General features: G+C 46.8%; 1 protein-coding gene across 6 annotated transcripts in view; it reads right to left on the bottom strand.

The window, feature by feature from the left end:
- Nucleotides 1-6,783: 6,783 nt before the first annotated feature.
- TTYH3 (tweety family member 3) overlaps nt 6,784-27,960 on the bottom strand; it is a 78,615-nt gene continuing 57,438 nt past the window's right edge. Inside the window, exons 8-15 of one of the 6 annotated variants that reach the window (XR_012045038.1) lie at nt 24,705-24,760; nt 23,360-23,452; nt 23,147-23,239; nt 22,262-22,398; nt 20,093-20,269; nt 19,086-19,161; nt 11,093-11,412; nt 6,784-10,634 (exon numbers count right to left, since the gene is read on the bottom strand). Coding sequence is in view for 4 of the 6 variants with exons in the window: in XM_072878570.1 (XP_072734671.1) it covers nt 16,874-16,954; nt 19,086-19,161; nt 20,093-20,269; nt 22,262-22,398; nt 23,147-23,239; nt 23,360-23,452; nt 24,705-24,760 (713 nt within the window). In the remaining 2 variants the exon portion in view is untranslated. The other 5 variants (XR_012045039.1, XM_072878571.1, XM_072878570.1 and 2 more) reach the window with 5 other exon arrangements.

Here is a 27,960-nt window from a genome sequence, read left to right as displayed (position 1 = left end):
ACAGGGCCACGGTTTCAGCAGCGCGGGCGCTTCCTGGCAGCGGTGCCGTCACCCTTTCTGCAGGCTGGCCCTCCCCGGGCCCCCCCGGGCGGGAGGGGGAGATGCAGCCAGGACAGGGCAGCACCCACCTCGCCCCAGGCAGGGCTGGGTGCAGGGGGCCTGTTTACTGCAAAACAGCCCAAATCTTGTGTTAAGCGCCCACCGAGGCACTGGGGAGCCAGGGGCTGTGGCATGGGGCTGTGGTGCTGCTGCAAGGAGCAGGAGCCCCTTGGCAGGGGTAAAGGCTGGGGGGGGTGTGCTGGGCATGGTGCAACACCTGGAGGGGGCTTAAAAAATAAAATAAAATAGAAACACCCCACCGAGCCTTTGGGAGTGGGTGCAAGCAGCACACCAGCCCTCCGGTTTCTCCCACACCAGGCTCCCAGCCTCTCCCTCCTCCCTCCCTACTCGTAGGCCAAAAAGTAAATAAATACATGCATTAATAAACAAAAGGAAAACAAAAGCAAAGCCTGCTGCTCTCGCATACTTGGCGGGCTCATCAGGCCAGTCTGCTTTCATCTGCACCCTGGCCCTGTTGGGGGATGTCCTGTTTACTCTCGCCAACTCGCTGATAAGGCGGCTGTACCTTTTGGAGGGTGCTGGTGTTGGGGGGTGGGGACAAGCCTGGCTTGATGGGGACAATGACGTTATGTAGGGACCACTGCTGTTGACACCATCGTGCCCAGGGGATGCTCCAGCACCGTGCTGGGCCAAAGGCTTTCCTGGTCCCTGGGTGGTTGCAGCATTGAGGGCAGAGAGTAACACGCTGTTTTAGTCCTTTTTGTTGCTCTCCCACCTCTTTTTTTTTTTTTTTTAATTTGCATTTGGGTCAATCGCTATTCTGGACTTTGTGTGAATCACTGCATTCCCAGGCTTGCTGCAGCACAGGAGCTTCGTGGCGTGGGGACTTCTCACTGGGCAGCTGTGTCTGTGCGCAATGGGACGAACACCCATCCTGGCACTGACGGCGGCAAGAAATATTTGAGACTCGGGCTGGCAGGGAGTGTCGGGAGACGAAACTTGTGTGAATCGGCTCCAAGCACCACTTCCAGCCTCTCTGGCCCGGCAAACTGGAATATTTGTGGGAAACAAACATAAAAGCGGCCAAATGGCGGGGCCTGAGCAATGCACACAATGCTCCAGCTGCAGCTTTGGGAGTCACCCGTCCCAATGCTGGGAGAGGAGAGTGCTGGGTCCCCATGGGAACATGAGCTGCACCCCACCACCTCTGTGCAGCTGGAGGCCATTAAATCCCCTACTAGCATCGCCTGTCTCAGAGTGAGGGGCTGCAAAGCCCTGTGGCAGATAGTGATGGCTGCAGGACAGCCAAGACGCAGTGCCAGGGTGTCCCCACAAAAGCCGCTCCCAGCCATCGCCCACATCCCCTTTATTTTTTTCACCTTTCTCCTATTTCCCACCCCTGCATCACTTGAAGGTAGTTAAAAGAAATACCCCCACACACACACCTCCAAAGTTTATTTTTTTCTCTTCCTGACTTTTAACATCAGCCTTGAATTGATCAAAACCAATTCTCTCCCCCCAGCCTGCCCCAGGGCTCCCAGCACCCGCTGCTTCTGGTCTGCCTCAGCCACCCAGCGGGGCCAGTTCTGCTCCTGTAGCCATTTGGCAAGCCAAGAGCAGAGGAGGAGATGAATTGAGCATCTTAAAAGCAGCTGGAAACACTTCCCACTGCGCTGCCGGATGAGACCCATGAAGCTGCGGCACTGCTGTATGGCCCTGTTCCCAACCCCTCATTCCTCCTCCTCAGCGGATGTGTCCCCCTCCATCCCCCAAACCAGTGTGGCTTCACCGAGGGGATGGTGTCAGGTTTGTTCCTGTCCCTGCTGAGGGCAGGAGACTGAAAGCAGCAGTGACACCACCCAGCAAAGCAGTGGCACCACAGTGGTCAGTGTCGGGTGATGTTCTGACTACGTCCACAACAGCCCAAGGAGCCCCCCCCTTATTTAGGGGGTCGCAGGAATGACTGTTGTGTTAGGAAACCCCTTGGGGAGCGGGGGCCATGCTGGCTCCCTGCCCAAGCAGCCCTCCACTGGCCTGGAGCAGCAGCATTTGGAGCGGATCATGAGTGACCAAGTGATTTATGGTGTGCAAGCACCAGGTCCCATGGTGTTCAACTGGTGGGAAGAGGAAGCGGGCGGGAGAAGGGCTCCAGCACCAGCATCTGCAACACCTCGCAGTGAGAAGGGAGCTGTGCTTCCTCCCACTCCCCTCCACGGACCGGGGAGGGATTAATAATCCCTAAGCAGGGATTTTCGCTGACGTCGTGGTGAGAAATGCCGCCTGCTCCAGGCAAGGACCTTCCTACCTGCAGCCAAGGCAAACCGCCCTGCGGTCCCACAAGCAGCAATAGAGCCAGCAGCCACAGAAGGAAAAGTCCTTCTGCTCCTGCCACCACCCGTCCCTTTTCCATCACGCTGAACGCAATGGTACGAGGGCACGGCAGTGGGACCAGTGGCTCTGTCACGGTGGCTGGACAGGTGACCCAAGGTGGCCGCAGCCAGGCCACCCTCCTTCCCTGCCCGGCCACCTGAGCCGGTGAAGGCTGCCGGCAAATGTGCTGGGCGGTCACGTCCCTCTGCCCCGCGGTGCTGTGACCCACGGAGCTGGTCCGGTGGGCTGCAAAGGCGGGGTACGGAGGAGCCCTGCGGAGCCCTGGACTCGCCCCTCCTCTGGCTGTCTCTGCTTGCAAACCCTTCCAGCTGCCAAGAGCAGGACTTCAGCATCCCCATGCGGTCAGACAGATCTGAGGCTCCCTGTTGAGGCTTTCCTTTCAAGCCGACGGGCCAGCGGGCGCTCAGCTATCTGTCCTGGTCGCCCTCGCCGTGCAAGGAGGGGCCACGAACATGAAAGCAGATGTGGTCCGGCAGAGTGGGACAGGGAGACGGAGTCATTCCTTGGGGACAGGGGTGCTTCAGAAGGGGTTAGAGGAGATGAGATGCAATTTCAGCTGCCTGCTGCCTTCCCCAGACACAGAGGGAGGCAGAATCCTGACAAGCCCCTACCAAAGGAGAGCTGCGACTCCAGCTCTTAAGTGCATCCGACGGAAGAAGCTGGACAGATCCAGGCTCCAGCATCAGCAGCAGACACATGCACAGCACCATGTTCAGCAGAAAACATCACCTGTAGCACAGGCCATTTCCCACCCCAAGAGGTGACAGGAGATGGGGGGCATTTGGTCAGTAACTGCATCCCGGTGAGCACACTGCAGCCACCAGCTCTGCCTACCGGTTTTCCAGCCGCCAACCCACCGACAGCTCCCGGAGGCAACGCTCCTGTTAGCACAGCTCAGCACACCACGGGAACAAACAGATTTGAAAGCATCTCCCCGGGGCACCCCTCCCTGTCTTATCTTCGAGGACAGAGATCTAACGGACCACTACTGAAGGCTGATCAGAAGGCAAGGTTTATTCAAAAACATACTTCACCCTCCCCTCTGTTTTCTCCTAGCTCTGCATCGCTCAGGAGAGAGCCCTGCCCTGCTCCCGCTGGGACAGGGAGTGGTGTAGCAGGGTGAGCGAAGCCTGCGGCTGCTGGGGACGGCTGGCTGGAAAACACTGGAAAGGTCACCAGGCAAGTGGCCTTCACATGTTCCCATCCCTGGTGGGAGTCCATAAACGTGGTAAAATATTTACGTGCTGACTCTGATGGGGGGGTTTATTTTCCTTCACGCCATCAGATTCCCTTGACTGCTCCAAGCTCTTTGCACCAGAGAGCAGGTTTAATCATCTCAGATCAGGGGTGAAGATGGAAAACGTGGGTCCCTCCTTTGGGGGGGAAGAGGGGAGGCAAATCTGTCAATTATTAGTGAAGGGAGGAAAACTGGTGTCTGTTGAGATTCACAGCCATGAGGGTGAGAGGCAGCAAAAAGCCCTCTGTGGTTCTGCACTGTACTGATGGGCAGGACTCGAGAGCAACAGTGTGGGTTTCACTCACACAAACACACACAGCACTGAAAAAAAAGACAGCATTAACAAAGACAGAGTTAAATTATTGCTTAGACCAGTCCAGCCTTCCAAGGAAACAGGACATACCTGTGCACACACGCTTCCATGGGGAGCAGGGCAGGACCAGCGGCACCAAGGAGGAGGGTGCCCAGGAGCCCAGCTCAGGTCGCAGGGCTGCAGGACGCGGTCCCCTCTCAGTGGCCTTCAAACTGGCTCTGCCACTCAGCAGTGCCATCCAGGACTGTCAGCCTGGTCCTTGCAGCATCACCAGGTAGTTTGGGAGCTTTTTGCTTTAACCTGCAGTCGGATCAAGAACAGGCAGCACTGCTGGAGCTATCTGCTGTCACCAAACCCTGCCAAGGGGCTTTTCCATGCCCCTTCCCACCCCACAGTTTCCTCCTCCCCAAAAAAACCCATGCTCCTGCATGAGGAGCAGCTCCGCTCCCCCCAGCCCTCGTCCTAGGGGTCAAGTTCAGGTGCGGGGCCATCCGGCAGCAGGAGATGCTGTTTGGCTTTACCGCAGTTTGGTGGTGGGGAGTTTCCCAAAGACCCACAGCCGGTAAGCAATGGGATGAGGTCGGGGGCAAGAACAGCACAGGACAGATGCAGGAGACCAATCCCTCGCTTTGACTGGCAGGATCAGGCAGAAAACAGATCAAGAGAATGACAGGAAGGTAAAGGTTTTAGTACACTACTTGATAGAGATGTGGCAGAATGGGCCTGCGATCAGAGAACAGTACAAATGAAGAACTAAAAAGAAACCCATGATAGCCCGGGGCAGAGCCAAGAAAGTCGAGCCCACACTGAGCTGCACCAGCTCCCTCGGCTCCCAGCGTGATGCTACCGAAGGCACGTATATACATTTCACTGTCTTCTCAAGAGGGATGCCTTCACAGTGGCTGAGCTAGTGGTGTACCCCCCCACACCGTTTTTCCACGCTTCTTTTACTTCTGCTGGTGAAAATGAACCGCTTGTGTTCGCTGCTGCTCCAGCGTAAGCAAAGCAGCACAGTGGGCTCAGGGGGGGTATCCCATGCCATGGCACCGTGCGCAGGTTGAACAACTCCAGGGGCTGATGTACACGTCCCCCAACTGCTCCAGCATCTTCTGCAGCCGTGCCTGGAGCCCCCCCGAGGTCCCAGGTACGAGGACGGCCCTGCAGCCGGCACCAGCCCAGCTCCATGCCCCCATGCAGGCTCCCCCCTGCCAAACCTCGCCCTCCCAGGCCCCCAGCTGCAGACCGCCCAGGAGGGGCACGAGCCACATCGTTTCTAAAGCAGGATTAGTGCAACTTCCCCTGGAGGAAATGTCCGTATCGATCATTTCTCTTCAGAGGTTCTTTTGAAGCTGTCCAATTCAATTTTAACAGTCCAGTCTTCAAACTGGATTAGAAATCCCAAAGTCTACGATTTCTAACAGCAACCAGATCAGGCTGAGACCTGTAAGCAAAGGAAGAAAGCAGCCCTGCCAATACCTGTGCACACGCTTCATCTCACATAGCAGGACTGACACTAATGATTTGGTTTCTGTAGTACAGGGCACCCACGCTCCTATTCCTTCCACCCTCTACTAGCTATTAAACTTTATGGCTCTGTTACCCATCCTCACCTCATGGATCTACCACGATGTATGAAAGGTAGCAAAAATTCAGGCAGGTTTATGAACAAGGAAAAAAAAAAGAGAGAAAATAAGAATCAATAAATAGGAAGAGTGGTTTTAAATCGTTTATTTTTAAAACATGAAACCCAAGCTGAATAGAAACCACAGAAATTACATTTAGGTTTTTTGTTTAGTATTTGCAAACCAAAAAGTTACAGTAAAAAATAGCTACATTACAATCAATAGAACTACAGAATTAAAAGTAAAGATACAAAAATGGGCTCAATCCTCTTTAACCCTCACAATTTAAAAACATTTTGGGTAAGTGCAGGAACACTTGAAAGAAACTAGCAGGTCCAAAGTTTTAAAAAAAATTATATATATTTATATATTATATATGTATATAAAGTGGTATGATATACAACCATTATGGTTAAGAAGAAAAAACAGAAAAGTTACAAAAAGGCCAGGTACATGTTCACCATTAGGTTTCTGTGCACAGTGTCCAAGAAAATAAACTTCCCTCTGAATGATGTGAATAAAACTCATGGGGCCTCCCGTTAACAAGGGACCTGAGGCACACGACGTGACAGCTGGGCAGCTGGACCCAGTGCAGAGGACAAGGAAAGAAATGAAGCTTTTCTGGGACTCCAGTGGCCTCCTGGGCAGCGGCCACTGGAGAAGTCTTGGTGTGAGATTAGTGGAGGAACAGGAAGGAAGGAGTTGGGAATTGCATAGTGAGGAGCAATGTGGTATCAAATATGCAGAGCACCTAAGAGCTTCATGCTACAGTTATCCTCTTTAGGAAAGGAGTATTTTAAACTTTCTGGTTGTACATCAATTTATGTTCCACTTTGTTCATGCATGCAGCCACAGGGGCTGGGTGAGCACCTGGGAGCTCCAGGCCACCAGTAACCCATCCCTTCTCTCTCCCAGCTGGGCAACACGCTCACCATCACGGCTCGGCAGGAGATCCCACTCCCCCCAAAAGCACAGATCACTTGCTAGCCATCTAGGAACTGCTACCAAAACATCTCACGCTTCTGCTGGGCCTCCTGGAATGACTAGGGAAGCCATCCATAGCATGCACACAAATAATTTCTAGAAGAGGGGAGTAGGCTGTCATGAAAGAAGCCACCTGGTTAAAAGTACAGATTAAGTCTTGTCAGGTCTCTTCTCTCAAGGCATTAGATCCACTCCTTGGTATCTCCCTGGAGGACTTTTCCCCTCCCACCCAGACATGTTCACTGAGTTACACTGACAGACTTGTTGAGTTGGGGAAGACCCTGGCTCTTCCTTGGTCCCCAGGTAGGAAGTACTTCAAAGACAGCTCCTCACCCTAGCTAAAGGAAAACCCACCCACCTCATCTACTCGTGAATCAGGTGGGATGGCTAGAATCAACAAGCCAAGACATTTCTCTCTTCTTCAAAGGGCTCAGCATCATATTTCAGTTGCTGCTAGAAGGAAGAGAAGGCGGGACCAGAAATGAAGCATGGGTTTATCTACACAGGTACCTGTACCTTGCTCTTACGGGTATCTACCCACTCCTGTCTGCTACCACCCTGCAGCACCCAAAGCTCTCATGAGCTATGGGCTAAGCAGCCCCTGAGAAACAGTTTACTCTCAGAAAGGCCAAACTGTTCATGTATTTTCAGGGAACTGCTATGGAAATCCTAACTTAGGATCACTTAAAACCCCATGCACTGTGTCCCCCTCAAAGCACTCAAATGAACACTCTTGCATCTTGGCTGAGATGACTGTACACGGAAAATTAACACCTATCAAATGGAGAAAACTTAAAAAGGACAGGAGGGGAAGGGAGCACTCCATCCTTCACATTTGGATACATGGATGCACGCTAAAAATCTTAGCTTGAACCCTTTTATCAGCACATAAAATGAACTCAGTTTAATAATACATACAGGATACGAACACTACAGTTATATTCCCAAGACAGCACAAGAAATTCACAGCCAAGTCTTGATTCGATTTCCTTTACAATTACAATGCAGTCTTGAACACTGGACACAAGAGTCCAACATGCTATTTACATTTCACATTGTGGAGATGTTCGTGTGCTTGGAAGAGTTCTCAGTTCCAAAAGAAAGTGTCATTCACACATGATGATGCAGTGGAAATAAACCAAGCCAACCAGACAAGCCAATGACCACATTTGTGCTTCTGAAAAAGTAACATGAAGGGTCTTCACCGATGCAGTCACCTTCAACCGGACAAGCTGCCTTCCATTTTGCAGTCAAGCGAGGTGTCCAGAGGCCAATCTCATCTCCCCTGAATTCTGGACCCTTTTGCTAGCAACCAGTAACATGAGTAATGTTCTGATAAGGTCAGCTGGGACACACCAAGTAAAACGGCCTTGGTGTTTTGTCACATTAAAAACAGAGAGACACAATGGAAGAGAGAGAAGTCTCTACAGCTTTACCTCCTACAGCTTGAAGAGTTTGGACTCCCTCAACCATGAATGCCATCCAGAACAGATGAGTCTTCGCCAGATAGCACCTGCTGTTCACCCGAGAGGGAGGCACAGAGTCTGGGAGATCTTGGCTTTTGAAAGTCCACTCCTCAGACAAAATGTGACCATATGGATGAGGCTGATTATGTCGCAGCCATAAGAATAGGCAAAGGCCATCTGTTCTTCAGCAGATCCGTTCAGACCAGCCTGCAGAAATGCCACACTGTTGCTCAAGGTTCCAGTAAAAAAAAAAGTAATAATAATAATAATAAACCAAAAGAAACCCATTTGTCTGTGTTTCCTATCCAGCGCTCTGCACAGCATGCAGCGGGGCAGCAGAGTTCCAGGATGCTTTACAAAAGTGCAATATCCATGTCAAGTAAAGGAAGTGCTGGCTGGACAAAGGTACACAGCTCACACTGCAGTCACGTTATGCTGGCCTCCAGAAAGCAAAATGTTATCTCCGTAACATTCTTTCCAGTTATATTTTGAAGTCACAGAGCACATATCTCCACATCTGTGCCTTGCTGCAAGCCCCAAACGTTGTCAGAAGTTGTTTGGGATGTTATGAGTAGCTATGCCAAACCTTGGAAGGAAGCAGGTCAAGGTGGCTGCTCCATTAGATGCTGCAAACAAAAAGGCATAGGCTCGCTCCCCCGTTATCCCTGCTGGCATAGACAATACCACTGTGACAAGTTAGATCCAGCCCAAAGTGCAGTCACACGCATGTTCAGGATGCATTCTGTATACGGAAAAGTCAATATACAGAAGCACTTGTTTTCACAGGGTTCCCCACACCCTCCAGCCTTCAAAACACTTGCCTTCAATGAGTAGGACCGGGCCACAGATTTTAGGGCAGCTGCCCTAAAATTTATAGTGTAAGTAGCAATCCGAGCACATCCTTGCAAGGAAAGAGATGATGGCAGAACAACTCAGTCTTAATAAGGATTATATGGCTCTTGCTTCTTTCTTCAAAGTGAGGGGAAGGTTCAGTTCCCCCCAGATAGCAGTTACACACTTTGGGTCCTGCAAGCTAACCATGCCACATGCTTGCACACCCAGGTCTCATGGTAGGTTCTAAGACAGGGTGGAAAACCTGGTGCTCATGAGCCACAGTGTCCCTCCATACCACCTGTGACTACATTTCCCTGCCCTTGTTATTTGATAACACAGAGGTATGTTTCAGTGTGAAGCCCATCAAATGTATCTGAAAGGGCATACTCAGCCCTGAGCAAGAAAATCCTGCTTCCAGAGATTTACGGTGAAGTGTGAAGTTTTCTCCAAAACCTTCTCTTCCTGTCTGCATGGTGGTGCCTCCTCCCTGTCTCCCTCACTCCTTTGAATAGTAATAGCTAGCCTACAGCTTTTACAGTCTATTAGTGGTTTCTATCTTAAGAGGAGTCTTAAAGCTTGCTCTTCCCCAGAGCTGGTACCATTTTACAGCAGATACCATCATCCTAGTTAGCTACCTGCTAGGAGCAATTCCTACCTCACTGCAAGAAGGCAACTGACTTGAGTAAAGGCAGATTGGTAGATTCTATGCCCTGTACAGCAAACGTGGGGTAAACAGACATCGAGTCTGAACATCACTGAGGTGAAAACTGCCTCTGCCAATGGCTCAACTCCAGTTTGAGAGACATTTCCCACTATTTACTCTGCCAGTTATTTAATATAACACTCAGCAGCTACACTAAGATGCTCAGAGGTAAAAAGACAAAAAGGAACATCATAGTTACCCTACTGAAAGGGCAGTACTCAACAGCACCTCCCAAGAGGCAGTCTCCTCTTCCAGTAGGAAGCTGTCAGTGCCCTTTGGAGCACTGCTCTTCAGTGGAAAGTACAGCACCAATGGAGGATGTTGCCCTCTGCAGGCACCCAGCTGCCCCTTTGCAAGCCTTGTTCTGCCTCATGTCTGGAAAAATGCCTTACATGTGCCTTAATATGGTCAGATAGTGGTTAGCAACGTGCCTTGAAAAACAAAATGAAATAAAATAGAATAAAATAAAAACCTGTTCTGACAGTCACAATGTTCTCCAGTTGTCATTCGGGTTTCTGATTCTGGAACACAGAAGAATATATACTGATGATCTTGTGAGTTTGTTAGGACTGAAGCCCCCAAAACTTCCTTCAATGCCAGTTTAGCAACCCTGTGCTGTAAATGATGATTTAAAAAAAAAAAAAGAAAAAAAAAAGTCCAGCAGAGTTCACAGGTCACTCCTGCAGGGAGAGCCTGCATTCGCTATAAATCTATTGGTGCTTCCAGTCTCTCTTGCTTTTGCAAGCTGACTGTCCCATAAGATCTAGCATCAGAGAGTTGAAACTCTTTAGTGCAAAAATACTCCCCCATAAAGTCTTACAAGTCTTCTCCTGGAAAAGTTTGGCACCAAGTGGGTGGCTGGCTCCTGTTTGATCTCTGTGTTGGCCTCGTAAAGGCAGCGCCCAGAATGCCACCTGCAAGTACCCAGGCTTCCCTGATGGAGCAGAGAGGTCAGGTTCAGAGCAATGGACAGGGTAGTTGACTGGTGCTGGGACCCCCCTGCTTCTCCTCGAGAATTCACATGCTAGATATAGTGGGAAAGAAAAAGGCATTTTCTTAATGGATTTTTTTTTTTTTTTTAAGTTAGCTAGGGTAGTGGAATGGTTTGCTCTAGAAGAGCCCCAGGCTCCCAAATTACAGTGGATATACAGTGACACCATGAGGCAGGGGTTTCCCTCCTCCCTCACACAGGGCACCGGACCAGAGGGCTCCCAAAATGCTGTATCGTGCATCGACTCAGCTTTCCCTCATTGTACGCTAGTCACAGACACCAAGCCTCTGCTTCTTCAGTGTTTGACAGAGTGCTGATCCCACTGCAGAAGTGAAGATCTACCACCATCTTTCACCGAGTCCCTCTGGGGAACAGAAGGGGAAAAAAGGGGGCAGAAGATGTTCACCAATTTTTTCTGATAAGCTACTCTGATAAAGTTGGTCCCAGATAGGTGGACCCAGTTTCTTGCCTGGGCGCTCTCAGTTGCTTGCCTGCACATGCTTGCTCTCTCTCGCACATCAGGTACAACAAGGTGAAGGCTTAAATTCAAAAGGGGCTTCCACTCCAGTGGGCAGGTACCAGGTTGGAGGGGTGGTCTGGACTGGAGAAACAGAAGGAGCTGCACTGGATTTTGGGCAGAACAGCAGGATTGTTCTACGAGGACAGCACAGGGGCACAGCAGTTGGCACATTGTTTAGTCTGACTGCATGTGTGGGTTTTGTTTTTTTGCTTTTTCATTTTAATGCACACTGCCAGCATCTGGACGAGGTTGGTTGGTGGCGAGGTATTTGGCTCTCATGCTGGAGGTGTACTGGAGGAAGACAAGACAAAAAAACAAAACAAACAGAACAGAAAAGTAAGTCAGAATGACTAATGTAAACGTGGAACCACAGATTACGACCACCTCCCAGCATAAAATGGTCTGTATTTACAGCAAGCCTATCAAGGAGCTGCTGCTGGCTTGGTCTGACAAGGAAAGTTTCACAAGCCGCTGCATAGTCAAGTCTGAGCAACATACTGTCAGCCTGCTACAAGGATGCTGGCCAGGTCAGTGCAGATGGGCTAATGTTTTATCCAAGCTCTCTACAGAGAAGGAAATCCCATAGTCATTGAGTCAAAATATGCCATACTTTGCCTGGGAGAAGAGAGGGAAATGGAAATGATGCAGATATAAAAACCCACCTCACACCTTCATCCTCTCTTAGTCATGTTGTTGCTTTCAACCATGCCAGAAAAGGAGGTTGAAAAGAAAATGGGTGTACACTGGATTTTTACATTGCATTTTATAGCAATGAGGGCATCAGAAGACTGCATGCATCACAGATGGGCAGTTTGAAAGAAAAGTGTGGAAGAATGAATATCTGAACAATTTATGCCCAAGAAAGAACAGACCCTGTCAGGCTGGAAACATGCTGCCATCAAACAAGATGGTATTAGCTAACAGTTATCAGATGGGTAATAATCCACTGTGGCTTGGGATCCAACCTGTGTACCATGCAGCAGTATACAAGACTCCAGCTTGGGAGTGAGAAGAGAATCAGAAAGACGAGAGGTTGTTTTGGTTTGGGGGGGTTGTTTTTTCTTATTTTCTTTTTTATTCTAAGCAAGGTAATCCAGAACAGCTCCCAGAAGCTCCTGAGGTAATACATGCCATTCAGCTTTGAATAATGAGCTGAAAAGCATGTGAATAATACCCAGTAGGAAGAACAAAAGACTTTGCCTCTTTATGCCAATGTGTTCAATGCCTTCATCATGACCACATTACTGCTTCTGGGATTCTGCTACCATGATACTAACAACCAAGCAACGAGGACAGACATTTTATTCCTCTTTTTATACCAGCTGGAGCTTGAATAATTCTATAATACCCACATCTTACTTCCCAAGAGTGCTCTTCAGCATACTGACTTTTTATCACCTTTAAAACTGAACCACATAAAATAGCCAGTTAAGCTGGCAAAGAGACAACTGAAAGGCAGTTCCACACCAGGAGGTATGATTTATCTTGCCCCCTGGGAAAGAGCATTATGAGGCATCTTTAGGCTGTCAAAAGCTCAGCTATCCAAAGGGGTTTTCAGAGAATTAACAGTATTTTATCAGTTTTCCTTCAAAGACTGACCCGGACTGAACATCTGCACAATAGAAGAGAGAATCTGCTCCTTTGGCGGAGCTGACCCCATCGGCACAAGATGAAGACACCTGTGGCTTGTTTGCACACCCATCTTTTAGTGTCTTCCATAATTGGAAAACTTTCTGCAGAACATGGATCTTAATATAAAACTCTGGCCCAGAAATGGCATCTATATTTAGAAGACAAAAGGTACATCTATTCTTTCTCTTTTTAAGACGTATTTTTTTCTCAGTGAGAAGGAAAAAGGTAGAAAATACCAAGCTGAGCCAGTTTAAGGACTATATTCTACACAGTTTATTGAATGTGATTACTTTTTCAGAAATAAAGTTTAGGGCATTATTAAAACATGAGAGACCAACCCAACACGCTCAGAGAGGCTTAGAAGTCAAGGAACTTTCTCATAGAGTAAGTAGGGCACGTTTCAGGTACTGCAATACTGAAATCGCCAGCCAAACATCATGCTAAGAAGAGGGTCTTAGAAGGAAAAATGCATTTGATTGCTCATTTTCCATTTATATACTGTATGGTGATGTGCGATAGGAGATGAGTACGAACAGAGAACTTCAGGTGCTAAGGTTTCATAAGACGTATTTAGAAAAAAATCTCAGATCATGGAAGGTTATTGTGCATCTTCCTGGACAAGTCATATAGGTTCAGTACACAACATGCAACATCAACTTTCTTTAGAGCATTAAAATCAAGAAGGGCCACTTGATGAACTGCATTTCAAGGATGTACAAAGTACACCCATCATGGAGGGAGAAATTGAAAAGAATTCACTCCTTCCTCCACCAAGAAAACACCCCACCGTTGTTTAAGTGTCACTAAAACAAAGTAATCAGGAACACAAGATTTGGACAGTCAAGCAGAGGGCATTTTACATTCAAACCTACCTGCAATCCACCACAAGGAACAAATCGACTCAGAGTAGTCAGAGTTAGGGCTGATGTTCTCTCCTTAACTCGGAATTTTTGCACCTTTGTACCTTTTCCCATTACAGTGTGAACCAGTTACTCCTTCTGTTAAAGTGTATATTTTATGACCATGATAAGTATGATTGAAACCTGGAAGTAGAGAGCTAACTCTTCACTGCACACCTCTCATAACCAGCACAGCTCTATCAGCGTGCACCGGATCTTCAGTCACTGCATTAGGCTCCATGTACGAGTGCTTTGCTCCACATGCTGTTGACAGTAGTCCCTCATCCAAGTCCTTCAGCGCATCCTCTGCTGGGAAGCAGAGGAAAGATGCTGTGGAATACACAGATCCCAACATCTGGACGGGCCAGCAGATGAAGATGTACCAGCAGACACTTGCCAGTCACATGGATATGAAGCCAAATTATATTATCCATAGTTAAAATAACTGAGTCTTTAGCTCCTTTCAAAAGTAATTCTAAAGACTTAAAGCCTGAGCACAATTCAGAGCTAAGGAAGTCTTGGACTCTACTCCTAGGTAACCTGGATACAGTGCCTGACAGCTATAAGGTATACAGTTGCATTTAGTTTCCTTTAAAGAGGAGCTTTCATAGAAGGTTAAAGAACATGCACAATGCAGTCATTCTTCCAGTACTCTTGCTGGAAGTACCCATGTGCCTATACAACCTCATTTACCCTTTCAAAAACAGCACGGAGGACAAGTTTCAACCCATACCTTCACCACACTGTCAGCTATCCTAAAAAGAGTACCTAAAAGACTTCTTTTTACCGTTTCTCCTGGTGGCTTGTGCTATTCAACACAGCACACCTCTCAGTCACTTACCAGTCAGCTAGGACAAACACAGCTGATTGCACGTAAGTTTATTTTTGTATTTCTCCAAAGAAAAAAAAAGTCTCCTTCACATTCAGCCTTGTTGAGGGTATAAACTTTCATAGGTATGGTAAACCAGCACATACTAGTTAGGTGCTTAACACATATAGCCTGTGTACAAAGGAATCATTGGTTGCAAAAAAAAAATTAATGGGAATATTCAGTTATTTTTAGAGACCATAAATTCTACCAACTCCTGTGAACTGTGCAGACCATGAGTACTTCACAGCTAACTGAGCTATGCTGGAAGATCACTTACCACATGAAATCATGACTCCAAGTATAAACCATTTACTACTTGTCGTTAAAAAAACCCGCATGTATCTCTCTTCAGCTACCCTGACTTTGATTTCCTGCCAGAGCTACTCAGGTAATCCAATAAAGACCAAAGCTTCTGGATTCAAGTTCTTAAAGGCTGATCCACCTCTCAAATAGCTAGAGCACAGTAAACACACAGGGTTTGGTATCATTATGTATGGGAGGTATAAGATGCAGGGAAACAGCCAATTCCAGCCAGTGGATTCTGAATTCAAAGGAACTTAAGTCTTCCAAGTCAAAAGAACAGATCTTCCGTTTGTTTGTTTTTAAAGTCTTGGAAAGAATGCAATGCCTTTTTCTTAGCCCTGCAGACAGCCACATTAAACTCTGGGCGTGACCTTAGGTAAACAGAAGACAGTGTAGACAGACATCAGGTCATGTTTTAACCCAGAGGATATTTCAAGTCCAGAATGAAGACGCTAAGATTCCCCCTCCCCCAAGCAATATTTTATTTCATGGAATAGACCCATCTCACATCCTTACAATACCACCTGCAGGAACCAAAAAGCAGAAAAACCACCATAAGCTGACGCCCAAGAGCAGTCTTTGTAAGACTTAAGACTGAAGAAAGTCGTGATCCTTTCAAGGGTGCTAGCACCATGCTTCAAGACAAGTTTGTTTGCATTCATGCACCATGGCAGAGGGCACCAAGACACCCGGTTCAGACAGCACCCTTCCCAGCATGTCACAAGGCAGGCAGACAAACGGCAAGAGGCAGCAAGAATGCAGATCAAGCAGCAACATGACAGAAAGGAATCCAATGCAAGGCTGACAAAAGTCCCAACAAGAACGGCAGAAAAGAAGGAACAGCAGCTTTATGGGCATGTATTTCTGGGAACAGAATGTAAGATACAGGTCACTGATTGCATGAGCCAAAAGCAACAGGCCCTCTGTTCCAACTAGAGCCAACACCTTCCAGTTACTGTGTGACTGTAGTTCCCTTCAAGGAGCATTGTCCTTCATACCAGGCGAGTTGCCTAATTATACCCTATATTCAACCAAGCTAAAAAACTACAAAGCCTAATGCAGACCACCTACTCTTTCTGTAGGCATGTGGCTTTGTCATGGACCACTGAGAGGGAGGAAACACTGGCTATCTTGGAGAACATCAGCAACTACAGCCCATTAGGAATTCAAACAGTGAAATGGTACTAGGAGGGCCCTGTTCACAGAGCCTGTGGGACATGGATGGGATGATTTGGACACACACAGAACAAACAAAACAGTAAAAGGTTTTGAAACAGAATGAAACAGATCTTAGTGCTTATGTCTGGACTCTTAGGGAAGTTTTAAAAAAACTTGCTCCTTTCTGGCTTTAAACGCAAGGATAAAAGGAGAAGCTGCACACAGATCTAACAGGCAATGAAGTAACTCTTCAGGACAGGCCACCATTACCAGCTAGGATATTTCAAGAAATTAAAAATCCTACTGAGGAGCTTAAAGCTTGTGGCAGGTAAGTATCAGTGGTTTCGGGTACATGCTGTTATGACCAGTCAAGACAAACAGAACAGCAGTTGGGCTCAAGGGAAGCTGAAAGCTGAATTAAGGCAACCAGTCCTGACTGAAAAGCTGCTAGATTGGTTCTCTTTACCTCTAGAAAATGGCTTCTTGTGATGGGAGAACTTGTATTCTGCATTTGGAGGGCAAGGTTAGTTCTACATTTGACCTGCACTCAGTACTAAGTGTTCAAGCTGTTCTCAGGTGTGGACTCTGAGTTGAAGCTGTTGTGAGTTAACCTTTGTGAGGCATGGGCGCCTATAACCCTCACAACGTGCACCAGAAGCCTTTGCAAGGTTGATACCGCTCCTTGAGTCTGCACCAGAGCAAAACTGATTTTAATTTTAACCCTTGGCAGGAGGGAATGGGGTGGGAGGTGCAGAGGGAAGGAATGTGAAGAAATAAAAGGCACTGGCCTGGGATAAACAGTGCAGGGATGAAGGGAGTGGTCGGGAGTGGAGAAGGGGTTGAGCAAGAAGGACCTTTTTTCCAGTACCTGTTCCATTTGCGGGCGCTGTTACCAGTATGTCCGTGCACTGTCCGAGGGCTTAAGCTGCCAGCTCATATGGCTGCTACTGTCCATGGCAGCCAAATACAACTGTGATGACGCAAGAAAGAGAGAGAAAAAGAGAGTGCAGCCTCAACGTGCATGAAAAACACAGTGCAAGCAAGTGAAACGCTGTGGTGTGTGGCAGCGACAAGGTGGGCTCTACAACCCTAAGGGAATAGCCCTGTGGCAAGAAGGAGAAAACAGAAGGAATGAGAGAAGGGAAAAAAAACAAACAAACAAAAAGCCAGGAAAAGTAACGGACAAACAATGCAGCAGGATCATCACATCTTAGTTTTCACCATCTGTTCACAGAAAACTAAATGGAATTTATCAGCTCTGTCCACCCACTGGACATAACCTATTTGGATGGTTATCCCCCTCTCCTCCCTCCCAAAAAGAGGCAGGGACATGTGCATTGGTATTCCCTTTTCATCTCTCTCCTCCCACAGATGATTTGCTATGAAAAGTTACAATTTATTCTGCCTCAGTATGGTCTCAGCCACCTGCTATGGAGAGCTGCGAATACAAAAATCCCAGAAAAGCCCCCTTCCCTGCTGCCTGCCAATATGACAGTAGACAGTATTTTTCTCCTCTCGGCTGCCTGTCTACTATGTCCCTCCAGGAGACACATTTATCCTATAGCCTGTTCCTTGCCTCGTCTAGGGAGAAGCTCCCCTTGTCTACTGGTACAGCACTGCACTCTCCTCCTCCCCCAGCTCCTGCACTTCCCTATAGCCCATACTGATGGTTGCCAAGTCAAGTTACTCCGAAAAAAAAAATTCTCATCTTTACCTACTCTCAGAAACCAGCCTAAGGCACCAGGACTCAGATTCCCCCCCTCAGGGTATCAATGCAAACAGCTACTGAAGAACCAGGGAACTTCTTGCATAACTAAAGCCCCTGCGGAAAGGAGTGTGCTTTCTCTGAAGCAGAAGAGCTGCAGGGGAAGGGGAAGCAGGACCTTGGTCTACAGACATTGAATGAACATATGCCTTGGCAGTACCAGAGGGACAGTGCCCTTCCTACAACAGGAAACGCCAGTGGTAAAGCATTTGCCACACTGTACTGCGTGCAGCACATCAGCTCTTCTTCTGAGGACCATCCTGTTGCTGAGAGCAGACAATGCTAGCAGAGCTTGCGATCAGAGTACCACCGGGAACAGGAAAAACTTTGTGAAGGTTGGAAGAGGTCTGGCCAAGTACAGAGACAAGGATCAACTCTCCACTTTTCCACTTTCTCTACAGCAAGATGAACTGGTCCTTTTGAAGTGAAAACATGAATGTGATGAATTTTCCACCACAACTCCTACTCCTTCATCCTCCAACCTCCTCTTCCTCCCCTTCCCATGAATTTGAACCATGCACCACAGAGTGTACTTTCTTTACCTATACCTGAAGACTGGCTGGTTATTAAGCATGCTACTACTCGTCCTCTGTAATCACACCACCAAGTTAGTGAGCACTGCGATGTCACGTTCTCCAAGTTCTGGTATAAGTAAGGCTTACAGGATCCAGTGAAGGAGGGCAAGATTCATCTAGTTCTTACACAGACATGAAGGCAAGCCCATGTTTCATCCAGCATACAGAAATGTCTATCAGCCCACTCCAAATACCAAAACCTTCCATGAAAGTTTCTTTTTTTTCCTCCATAGGAAATTAAATACAAAAATAGATTCTAAAGAAAGTAAAACAGTTGTGAAAGAAAGATTTTTTTAAAAAAAATCTCAACAAAAAATAATACAGTTTCATCCTACCATCTCTTTAGGGCAGATTAAGGAGAGAGGTTCAGCAATAACTCTGAATTTACTGTTTTAACAAGTTTCTTTTTAAACTTGAGGAACCAATGCCACAGATAGCAAGTACACTGCATGCAAGTGAATCATCCTGCTGAAGTCACCCACCAAGATACTCATGCACTTCAGTGGTGGCAGGACTGGGCCCATAGGATTACCAGTGTTAATAGACTGAGTTTTATTCTTATGTGCAGTGTCCAAATTAGCATAGCAGGGTTTTATTCTCCATGGCAGGTGAGACATGGCTTGTCTATTCAAATTGCTGCCATTTATGGGCCAGATCCTGTGTTTGGCTGCACAATCAGCTCCCTTGAGAGTATACAGGAGTGGTAAATGTGTATTCCCCAAAGTTGCTGAAGCAGAGAGGAGCAGTAAAGAGAGACTTACTGAGGGAGGTGGGGACTCCCGGCCAATGAGCGGGGTATTCTCGCAACGGGGGTTCTGGAAATTTGCATTCTGGCTCCTAGGAAAGGAAGACACACATGGTAACAGGGGGTATGTGCCATGATTCTCTGGGGAAGGTCTCTGATGGTGACATGGGACAGAGCATACGCACCCCCAGAACTACTGTATCAGGTCAGTCTCCCTCAAAGCTTTTCTTACAGATCAAGTGGATCCCCTTTTTCAGACATGGGCACAAAACTAGCATTATTTCCTCAGATTAAGCACCGTCTTTACACTCTTACTCAGAAGAGCCCACACTGAATCATGCCAAGTGATTTAAAAATAGGTCCGTGTGAAAATCTGCCTCCCTGCAGCGTCAGAACTGCCAAGCCGCAGAAGTGGAGATAAAATGAGGACAAAGTCTAAGGGGAAGAACAAAATGATATGCCAGCCTAAAAAAGATGGGCCCTGAAGGTAGTCCAAGTGCGATCAGGGTTAGGCACTTCTGGAGAAAGCTCCAAAGATCCCACCTGGACTAGGTAGCTCCAGACTGCAACAGATGTCAGAGCTGACTGCAAATATTGCAGAAGGACACAGCCTGCAAGTTTTGTCTTGGCTCTCAGTCCCTCAGGAAGCTTAAAGTCTTCTGGCAAGACTGCTCTATCTGAAGGATTAAGTCTTCTGGTGATCAGAATCATTGTGTAATAAGGACCCCAGACAATACTTTCCTACTTCTTTTCTCTAGACAGATTTCTAAACCCTGCAGGACAAAGCTGTTCACATTGTGGAACATGCTGTCTATTACAACTCTTTCTACTGCAGTACTTTTAAGCTGTTACCTCCTCCTAGTAGATGCCAATCACAAAACAGGCTTTTGACACTTTGGACAAAATCCTTCATCACTTTCTACTGCTTGGTCAAAAGTGCCAGCCCTGCAGCACTTCACAACAGAAATCAGAGTGAAAAAACCTGGACAAGCCGCAATACAGCCTTCTTGTTGGGATACTCACATGTACTCTGTGACGGGAGCATTGCTGACTGTATGTGCTGCTGCTGGAATGCTGGTCTCACTGCCATAACTACTCCCACAGCTATAGAGGCTTGGCATGTGCACTCTGTAAAGATTATCGTGTGTTTGTCTACTCCCTTGAGCAGCTGATTCTTCTTCCCCATCATCATCTGAGCTTCTGCAAGAAGGAGAAAAAGTTCCTCCTAGAACCCTGTAATTACCCCACATGTGGGGTTTGCAGGAAACCATGGTAATCCTAGGAACCTCCCAACCATCTTCCACACCTCCACATTTATACCCATTTGGGATGCCTCAGGGTGGCAGTGTCAAACACAGCCTACACCACAGTGACTCAGACCTCCCACAGATACCATCTGGACTTTTACACTGCGTGATGCCCTACAGTCTCCTTACGGTCTTCTCTCAGGGCTTGGCAGACAGCACAGTTGTGCAACTGCCCAGTCATACAACCAAAGGACAGACACACATCCTGAAATACACAGCACTTAGACGCAGTGGGGATGTAGTGCCATGCACCCCACACAAAGCATCCTTCAAAACTGCAATCTGTGTCCTTCCACTTCTTGTAGCCATGTCCAAAGAGTTTTTAAGGATAAGTCTCTGTAGACTTCTCTGAACTCCCATTCTGATTACAAAGGGCCTGCTTCAGCTTCTAGCAAAATCTCAGAAGTTTTTACAGAGACTAAGTTGCAACATTTGTGTCTAAAGGCTTTATTATCTCAAAAATACCAGGATTTTAAACAAATTTTAACGCAGAGCAGAGCTGTTTGCCAGCGGGTTCCTTCCCCCCTTCCCGTAGTATTCTCTTGTCCCTCCTATATAATATACACTGCTATTTTATCTCCCTAATTATGGCATGAAGCACCAAGGTTTGAAATATATTTTAGCGACGCTTGACAAAGCTAGTAAAAGGTTCTACAGGAAGCGCTTTGTTGCTGGGGGAGACAGCATGGACACCACTAGAACATCCCAAACATCACCTGCAGCTTCTGTACCACAAGGTGGCACTGAAGATTTACTCAGGGAATTGCAGCCTGCACAGTCTCTTACAGGCAGTAAGTATGACATCCTCCACCTCCGCGAGGGAGGCAAAGGAAGACATGGTGCTCCGGGGAATGCAAGAGGGAATCCTTCAGTTCACAGCAGCAGCCTGAGCCTGCTGGGGTTCGCAGGGCAGGCAGCAGCCCATATAGAAGGCAGCACAAGAGGTAACACTGTGTAAACCTTTCTTCTTCAAACGGGCAGACTACCATTCTCTTCTTGATAATGCCTCTGCAGCTGCATGTGGAAGAGGTAAGGAAACCAGCCATTTTCTTAAGTGCTGTTCTGACGCATTTCCCAAGGCTTTCTCTGTGGGCACTGCAGGCCTGGCGGGCTCTGGCTTCCTGCTATTGTTCAGGATGTTCCATTTTACTTTGAACCTTGAGCCTGGGCTCAGACCACAAAAATCATGTTTCAGGACCACAGAAGAGAATTTGCTGCACAGTCTACTGCTCTTCTGCAAGAACAGAAAACTCAAAGCTATTTCAATAGCTGCATGTGGTGCAGCAGCCAGTGAAGCGAAGGTTTGCTCAAGACTTACCGGTCAGCCTGGTTACCATCATTAACAGTAGCTCCAAACAACTCTGCTATTAGATGATTACCACCAGTTTGCAAGTATCTCATCTGCCCATGCTATTGCCAGCAAGACAGTTCCCGGTTTCTATTAGCTACGCAAGTCAGTTGCCCCAGCACAGCCAAGAAAGGCAAGTGTGAACTGCCTCTCATTCCAATTCTCTTCCCCGTACTAGAACAAATGCCTCAAAGCAATGCAAGAGAATAGGTACTTTACAGAGATGGCACATAGTTCAAGCATTACCTCTCTCTACAGCTATAATCATCTCTGACTTGACTCATAGTTCTACAGTGTACTGAATACTCTGCACACGTAGTATCCCAGTGCAATAAGGTTCAGATGTAAATATTAACCACAGCCAGAGCAAAAGCCAATAGTTTTTTTACTGTTGGACCTGTGCTTATAAAGCCTCATCCCTCACACTCCTGGGATTATATGGGAAAGAGCTCCATATGCTCACGGGCACAAATCCAATAGCCAGTCTTCATTAGGAAAGAACTCTACAACGCTACAGGATCTAAACCCTCTCTATACCTCTTTTGCTGCCAAGTGTGTGGGACGCTGCACACAATGGAACTGAACATGAGGGCTGTGACAAAGGAGAAGAGAACCAGGTAGATGAGGCCTTCCACTCCGTCATAGCAAAAGCCCGTCAAAGCCTGGACGTAATCCTGGAAAAAGAAATGAGCAGAGTTTCCTGATCACTAGAGAGTTAACACTGAGCTCTAATTCAAAAGCCCTTCCCCTGGACTACATTCTCTGAAACAGCTTATGAGATTGTAGTCCCTTTTCCAGAGCATACTTCTACTTTAATTTTGGGGACCTTAAGTGTTTTTCATAACTGATCTTAATCCTTATTTCCCCTCATAGAGTCCAACTCAGATATAGGGGATATTTTCAAACCCACACAATAGGAGTTTAAAAGAAAAAAAAAGGAAAAAGCCAAGACAAACTTATCCACCCAACTTCAGACACCACATTTTTCATTAAGCCTCTCAGCTCCCTCACTATGTCCCATTGTCCAAGAACACAAGTATGGACTATCTGCTTCTCTGCCTTCAGAGACGCAGCTAAGGCAACAGTTAGGCCATGCTATACTGTAGCTATAAGACATTCCACTCCATGGGAAAGGTAAAAAGCTATGCGCTATCAAAAAAAAAAACCTGAAGGCCTCGAAACCTTAGGGCTGCATCTTGTAGATATATAAAGGCATGTTATCTAGTTTCCTGTGTTGATCTTTAAACAGAAAGCTAACTTGATCCAAATTCCCATTCTCCTTTCTGCTGGAGTCAATCAGTAAAAGCTGTTGTAAACTGTTTTGGCACACCAGAGATTTGAAACAGCAAAATAATCAGTACACTACAGGCTCTACACCCCCTTTGTTCTTTCTTAGCTCAAGCCCAGTTACTGAGTACTCACCAAATGCAGACTCCGACAGTCTACTAAAGCTGTCAGTTGCTGCAAGTTGATCTCTGTTGAATTTAAAACCTCCTGGATCCGAGTAAGGTATTCCTGTAAGCAACAAGCTAGCGATTACGGCAAGGAAATGGCTTAGCAGGAGCTGATCTTGGGCTTTGTACAAGGGTAAGGGAAGTCAGAAAGCACAGGGAGAGCGAACTTGACAAGAATTACCTTGGAGGTGGGGTGCTCTCTGCTTGCTGACCTCATGAGTTCCGTAACATCATCCTGCATTTCCACCAGAGCCTTGTGACTTCCTGACAGCTTCTGCTCAACACAAAACATGCAATGTTTCAGCAATTCAGGCCACATGAACCAACAGAACTCCTGGGAAATAAGACTGAAATCCTGCTCCCAAATACTGAAGTATCACCTGTATGAATGGTACAAGTTAAGGATGTCTCAACTGACACGTTTGACTTTTACCAACCTGGAAGAAGTACAGACAGAAAGAAGAGTGGAAGGGAAGAACCAAAAGAAAAACAAACAAACAAACAAAAACCAAAACATATACACATGCACAAAAACCATACACACAGCTGGGGCCAGCTCCAGGACAGACGGGAAGGAGAAAGAAAAGACACAAAGCACTCATGTTCTCACCACAGACCACAGCTGGATTTTTCTACTAAATCAGATGGCTGAGAAAGACTTAATGTTAGCACTTAGAAGTTGTTTGTATTGGGGTGCAGCCTTCACATCCCATTAAAGCATCCATGGGAACTTCACATGCAATAGCATGTCAGAGAGTACACTGAGTAACCAGAAATGCAACAGATGGCAACGGTGCATCATACCACAGCTTGAAGTGTTCTTACCCCACCCTTTAAAACAGAGGAAGACAAGACTCAAAAAATCCTAAATATAAATGGTGAAGCAGCTGGTGTCTGCCAAACGGTGGGTGGCGTGGGTTCATTCTGGCCTCTGATACATAAGACAAAGTTTGGGATGGGCCCAGGTGCTGTTCCTCAGCCCCCACACAAAAGAATAATGACTCACATCTATACTTCAGGATACAAACCCTTCAACATCCAAGGGATTTAAGAGGCGTATGTGAGAATCACTCCCTCACCCACAGAAGTGGCTGCATTTTGGGAGTGGAGCGTTGCCACCGAAAAGAACCTGCGAGAAGAGATTCAAAGCAGGAAGTATGTCGTTTCCCACCCTGGCATTAATTGTGGGTGCTCTGTCTCCACATCGCCGCCCTTAGAAGAGTGCCACATAAACAGAGGTACCATGAACAAAGCCATGGTCCCTACCACATCACACATAGGCCCCTCTAAGAGGGCATCTTGGACCTGAAGCTATGCAGGTAGTGATGAAGATGGAAAAAGCTGCTCACTAAATCACAATGCCACCTCTTGCACAGCTGCAAAGTAGCTACCAAAGCTTTACCAACAGATGGAGTGCTCTAAAGCTAACACCTTGCAACTTGCTGCATGCTGGCATCAAAAGCCTTTAACCTATACCTTGCAGGATGCTGAGAAGGGGTGAAGGAAGCTAGGATGCTTACACTCACCTGCTGGAAAGGGTTGGGGTATCCAGCACTACAGGTAATGTAATAGCGGAGAGTATCTACAAAGACAAAAGAAAAGAAAGTCATGCTAGATACATTGCTCCAGCTTTGCAGTATTTTATGACTGCCACAAGGGAGGTGTTAAGTTCTGAAAGCAATACACAAAATGAAAATGCAATATAAATGGAAATACCTCCCTGTCTCCGTGTAGGATTACAGTGCATGGATGGCACTAGAGAAAGTGATGTAACTTGCCTTTGGGGAGAAAAGAAATATTTGTTTGTTTTGGTGGGTGTTTTTTTGTGGTTTGGTGGGGGTTTTTTTTCTTTTTTTTTGGGGGGGGGGGGGGGGGGGGACACGACAGACGACACACCGTGAAAGACACGGGGCTGCCCCACTTACATAGTTAGGTGAACCATCAAAAAAAGTTTTATTCAGAAGTCAGCACTATCCACAGTATAACTGTAAGACAAGACTTTAGCCTAGAAGCTGTCCAACTGGATGTTTAATTTCTGCAGCTTCTAAGTGTCAGAATACCGTTCTACGCTCACTGGAAGCAACCAGAGGTAGAGACTGCTGCCTAGGGCACACAGCAAAGAGACAACTCAACTTTCAGCCAATTCAGTTCACCAGCCACAAAACATTAGCACAGGAGAGGTAGTAATGGTGATATAAATACAGGCTGCTATCAAAAATACCTTTGGAAGCACACCATTGGGCCAAAGACAGTGCAAACAAACATCCCTATGCTACTACACAAAGCTGAATGTACCGCTTCCTAAGTATACAAATTCAAGTGTTTAAAAAGAAAAAAAAAAAAGGCGGGGAGGAAAAAAGAAGAATCCCCAATTGTGAAGAGGTCTATCACATTCAAGGAGAGACTGGGTTTAGGCAGTGTTCTGTAGAAGAACATAAGAAAGCCCTCTTCATTCAAGAAAATCGTAACTTTCAGTAATATTTCCTAAAAATGGTATCACTTTGAAAGCAAGTGAGGAAATGGATGGAAAACAACAAGTTCTTGTCTTTCTGACATGTACTAGGGATGAACAAGTAAATAGTAGTCTGTTTTCTAATGGATGTCACTTGCACGCAATTAGATTTTAATTAGATGCTTTAATTAGACTTTAACTAAAAGAGTGTATGTAATTTGTTTTGCATCCTTCTTTTGACTTATGCAAAAAAAAAAGTTATTTTTGGTACTGAGTCAATACTGCAGACTCGATCAGGAAAGAAAGCTCTTACCACGCATTAGGATACCAGCAACACGTTATCTTTTCAAGGTACCTTGGATCATTTGCTGGTAACATCCCAAAAGTTAGTCTTAATACTGAGTAGCTCTATCAGTAATCGCAGTACAGTGAAGATGTACTTGTAAACTTCCAGATAAGACTGTTACAGTGCTCTGCTAGCAGCATCACCCATTTCCAGGCTTGAAGACACAGTTTTATTTCTCCTTATTCAGATGCGTATGAAACCAGCCTGGTGCCCTCACGAGCCCTCCATAATACTACATCAACTGCCAGCACACACAAGTTACAAGCATCAGGCTTTCCCCTGCCATTCTCAATAATGTTATCAAGGGATGGAGCTCTGAAAGACTTGATCATCCAAATACCTTTAGATTATTTCTCAAACATTTACAGTTCCTCTTCAGATGAATGGATCATGTCAGCTCAGCAAAATCAAGGGTGAAGTTGGCTCGGTAAAGATGACAAAAGCCTCAAAACACACATACACTCTGCATTTCCCCCCACTAGCATCCTTTTCTGCATTCCTTTTAATCTTCTGTCTGTGACTTTCAGTAACGCATATTCCAGACTGCAGAGGTATTCTAATCAGTCCCAACTCAGAAATCGGTAAAACGCACAACCACAAGCGAGCAGAGCTGTGAAGGAAGCAAACCTGACTGTATCCTGACTCTGCCGCGCTTCCCATAAATATTGAATGCACCTTTCGGCAAGCCAACACACTGGAGACCAAGTGGTACAACACAGACTGTCAGCTCCTGCACACTCGCAATGCAACCTGACAGCTGTTATTTATAATTCATTAGCCTACTTTGGGGCAGCTTCTGCCAGCTGCTCCATCTCCCCCCCACCAACTCTCTCTCTGGGATGACTTATCTCCCCAGCCAAGCCTCGAAACAGCAATTAGCAAAATCTGGGCAGATAGGAGGGCAGCAAGAACTGCTTTGTGCGCCTCACTTTGGGCAGACCACAAAAACGACTGTCCACAACTACTGAGCCAAGGAAAGGACTGCTCCTCACACTCAATGGCTATGGAAAAATGGATGAAAATGCACCTGTGCTGAGAAAACAGCACAGCAACAGCAATCCACAGCATCACACACAGTGACCTAAAGGAGCTGTGATCTTGTCACCTATTTATTTTAAACCAACAAACCACTAAAAGTTTCTCTTAGGCTCCCACAGTGGCATCAAGTTTGCATCACCTTTGTAGGTGCATTAAGTTGCTTGACATACTGCTAATACATAGCTCTAGAAATGTTTCTTCAGGGCCTTCTGGATCATCCCTGGTGGGCAGATCACAGATGAGAGTTCCTGATTTCATCATAGTTTGCAGCTTGTAAGCCCAGGATAAAGATTGCTGGTTACAAGCGAAGCGAAAAGCAGTACAGTGAAACAAGTGCTTCCCTTGCTTCACCCTGGAAGGCAGGATCAACAAGGCTTCACTGTGGTAGTGTTGGCTTTGCAGCTGACAAGTGTGACACTCTGTACATAAAACGTGCTTTCCAAAATGGCAAAGCCAGCAGGAGCAGCTTTCCCCTGCACTGAACGCAGTGTGCTAAGAGCTGTGGTGCTTTAAAGCTAAAGCTACAATAGGCAGTGAAGCTGCTTTAAAGTGATCCTGTGCTGCAAAGCCTGGAAATTAAGAGGAGCGTGACCCTGCCTCCATACCACCAGGCTGGGAAAGAGGAAAGAGCAGGAGGCCCCTGTTTTAAAGCTGGTGGAGGCTATCCTGTACAACACCAAATCTCAAATTTCTGTCCAGAAAACAGCTATACTAACCCATCAATTGCACTCTGCTAACAGCTCCAGGCAATTTCTTTCTATAATTATCTTCCCGATGCATTTTCCTCTCAAGGAAAGTTCCTGAAGGTTGGATCTGATTTTTGAAGCTGGCCTTTAGGCGATCTAGTTTATCGAAGAAGGGTTAGACAGGGTCACATATGTAGCTGCCTATGCCTGCTGTTGCTAGCAGCAATCCTCCTGACCCACTCTCTTGGTGCACAGGCAGT

Source organism: Ciconia boyciana, chromosome 13 (assembly GCF_034638445.1).
Source record: "Ciconia boyciana chromosome 13, ASM3463844v1, whole genome shotgun sequence".
Taxonomy (NCBI): Eukaryota; Metazoa; Chordata; class Aves; order Ciconiiformes; family Ciconiidae; genus Ciconia; species Ciconia boyciana.
This window is presented reverse-complemented; position numbering and strand designations above follow the sequence as displayed.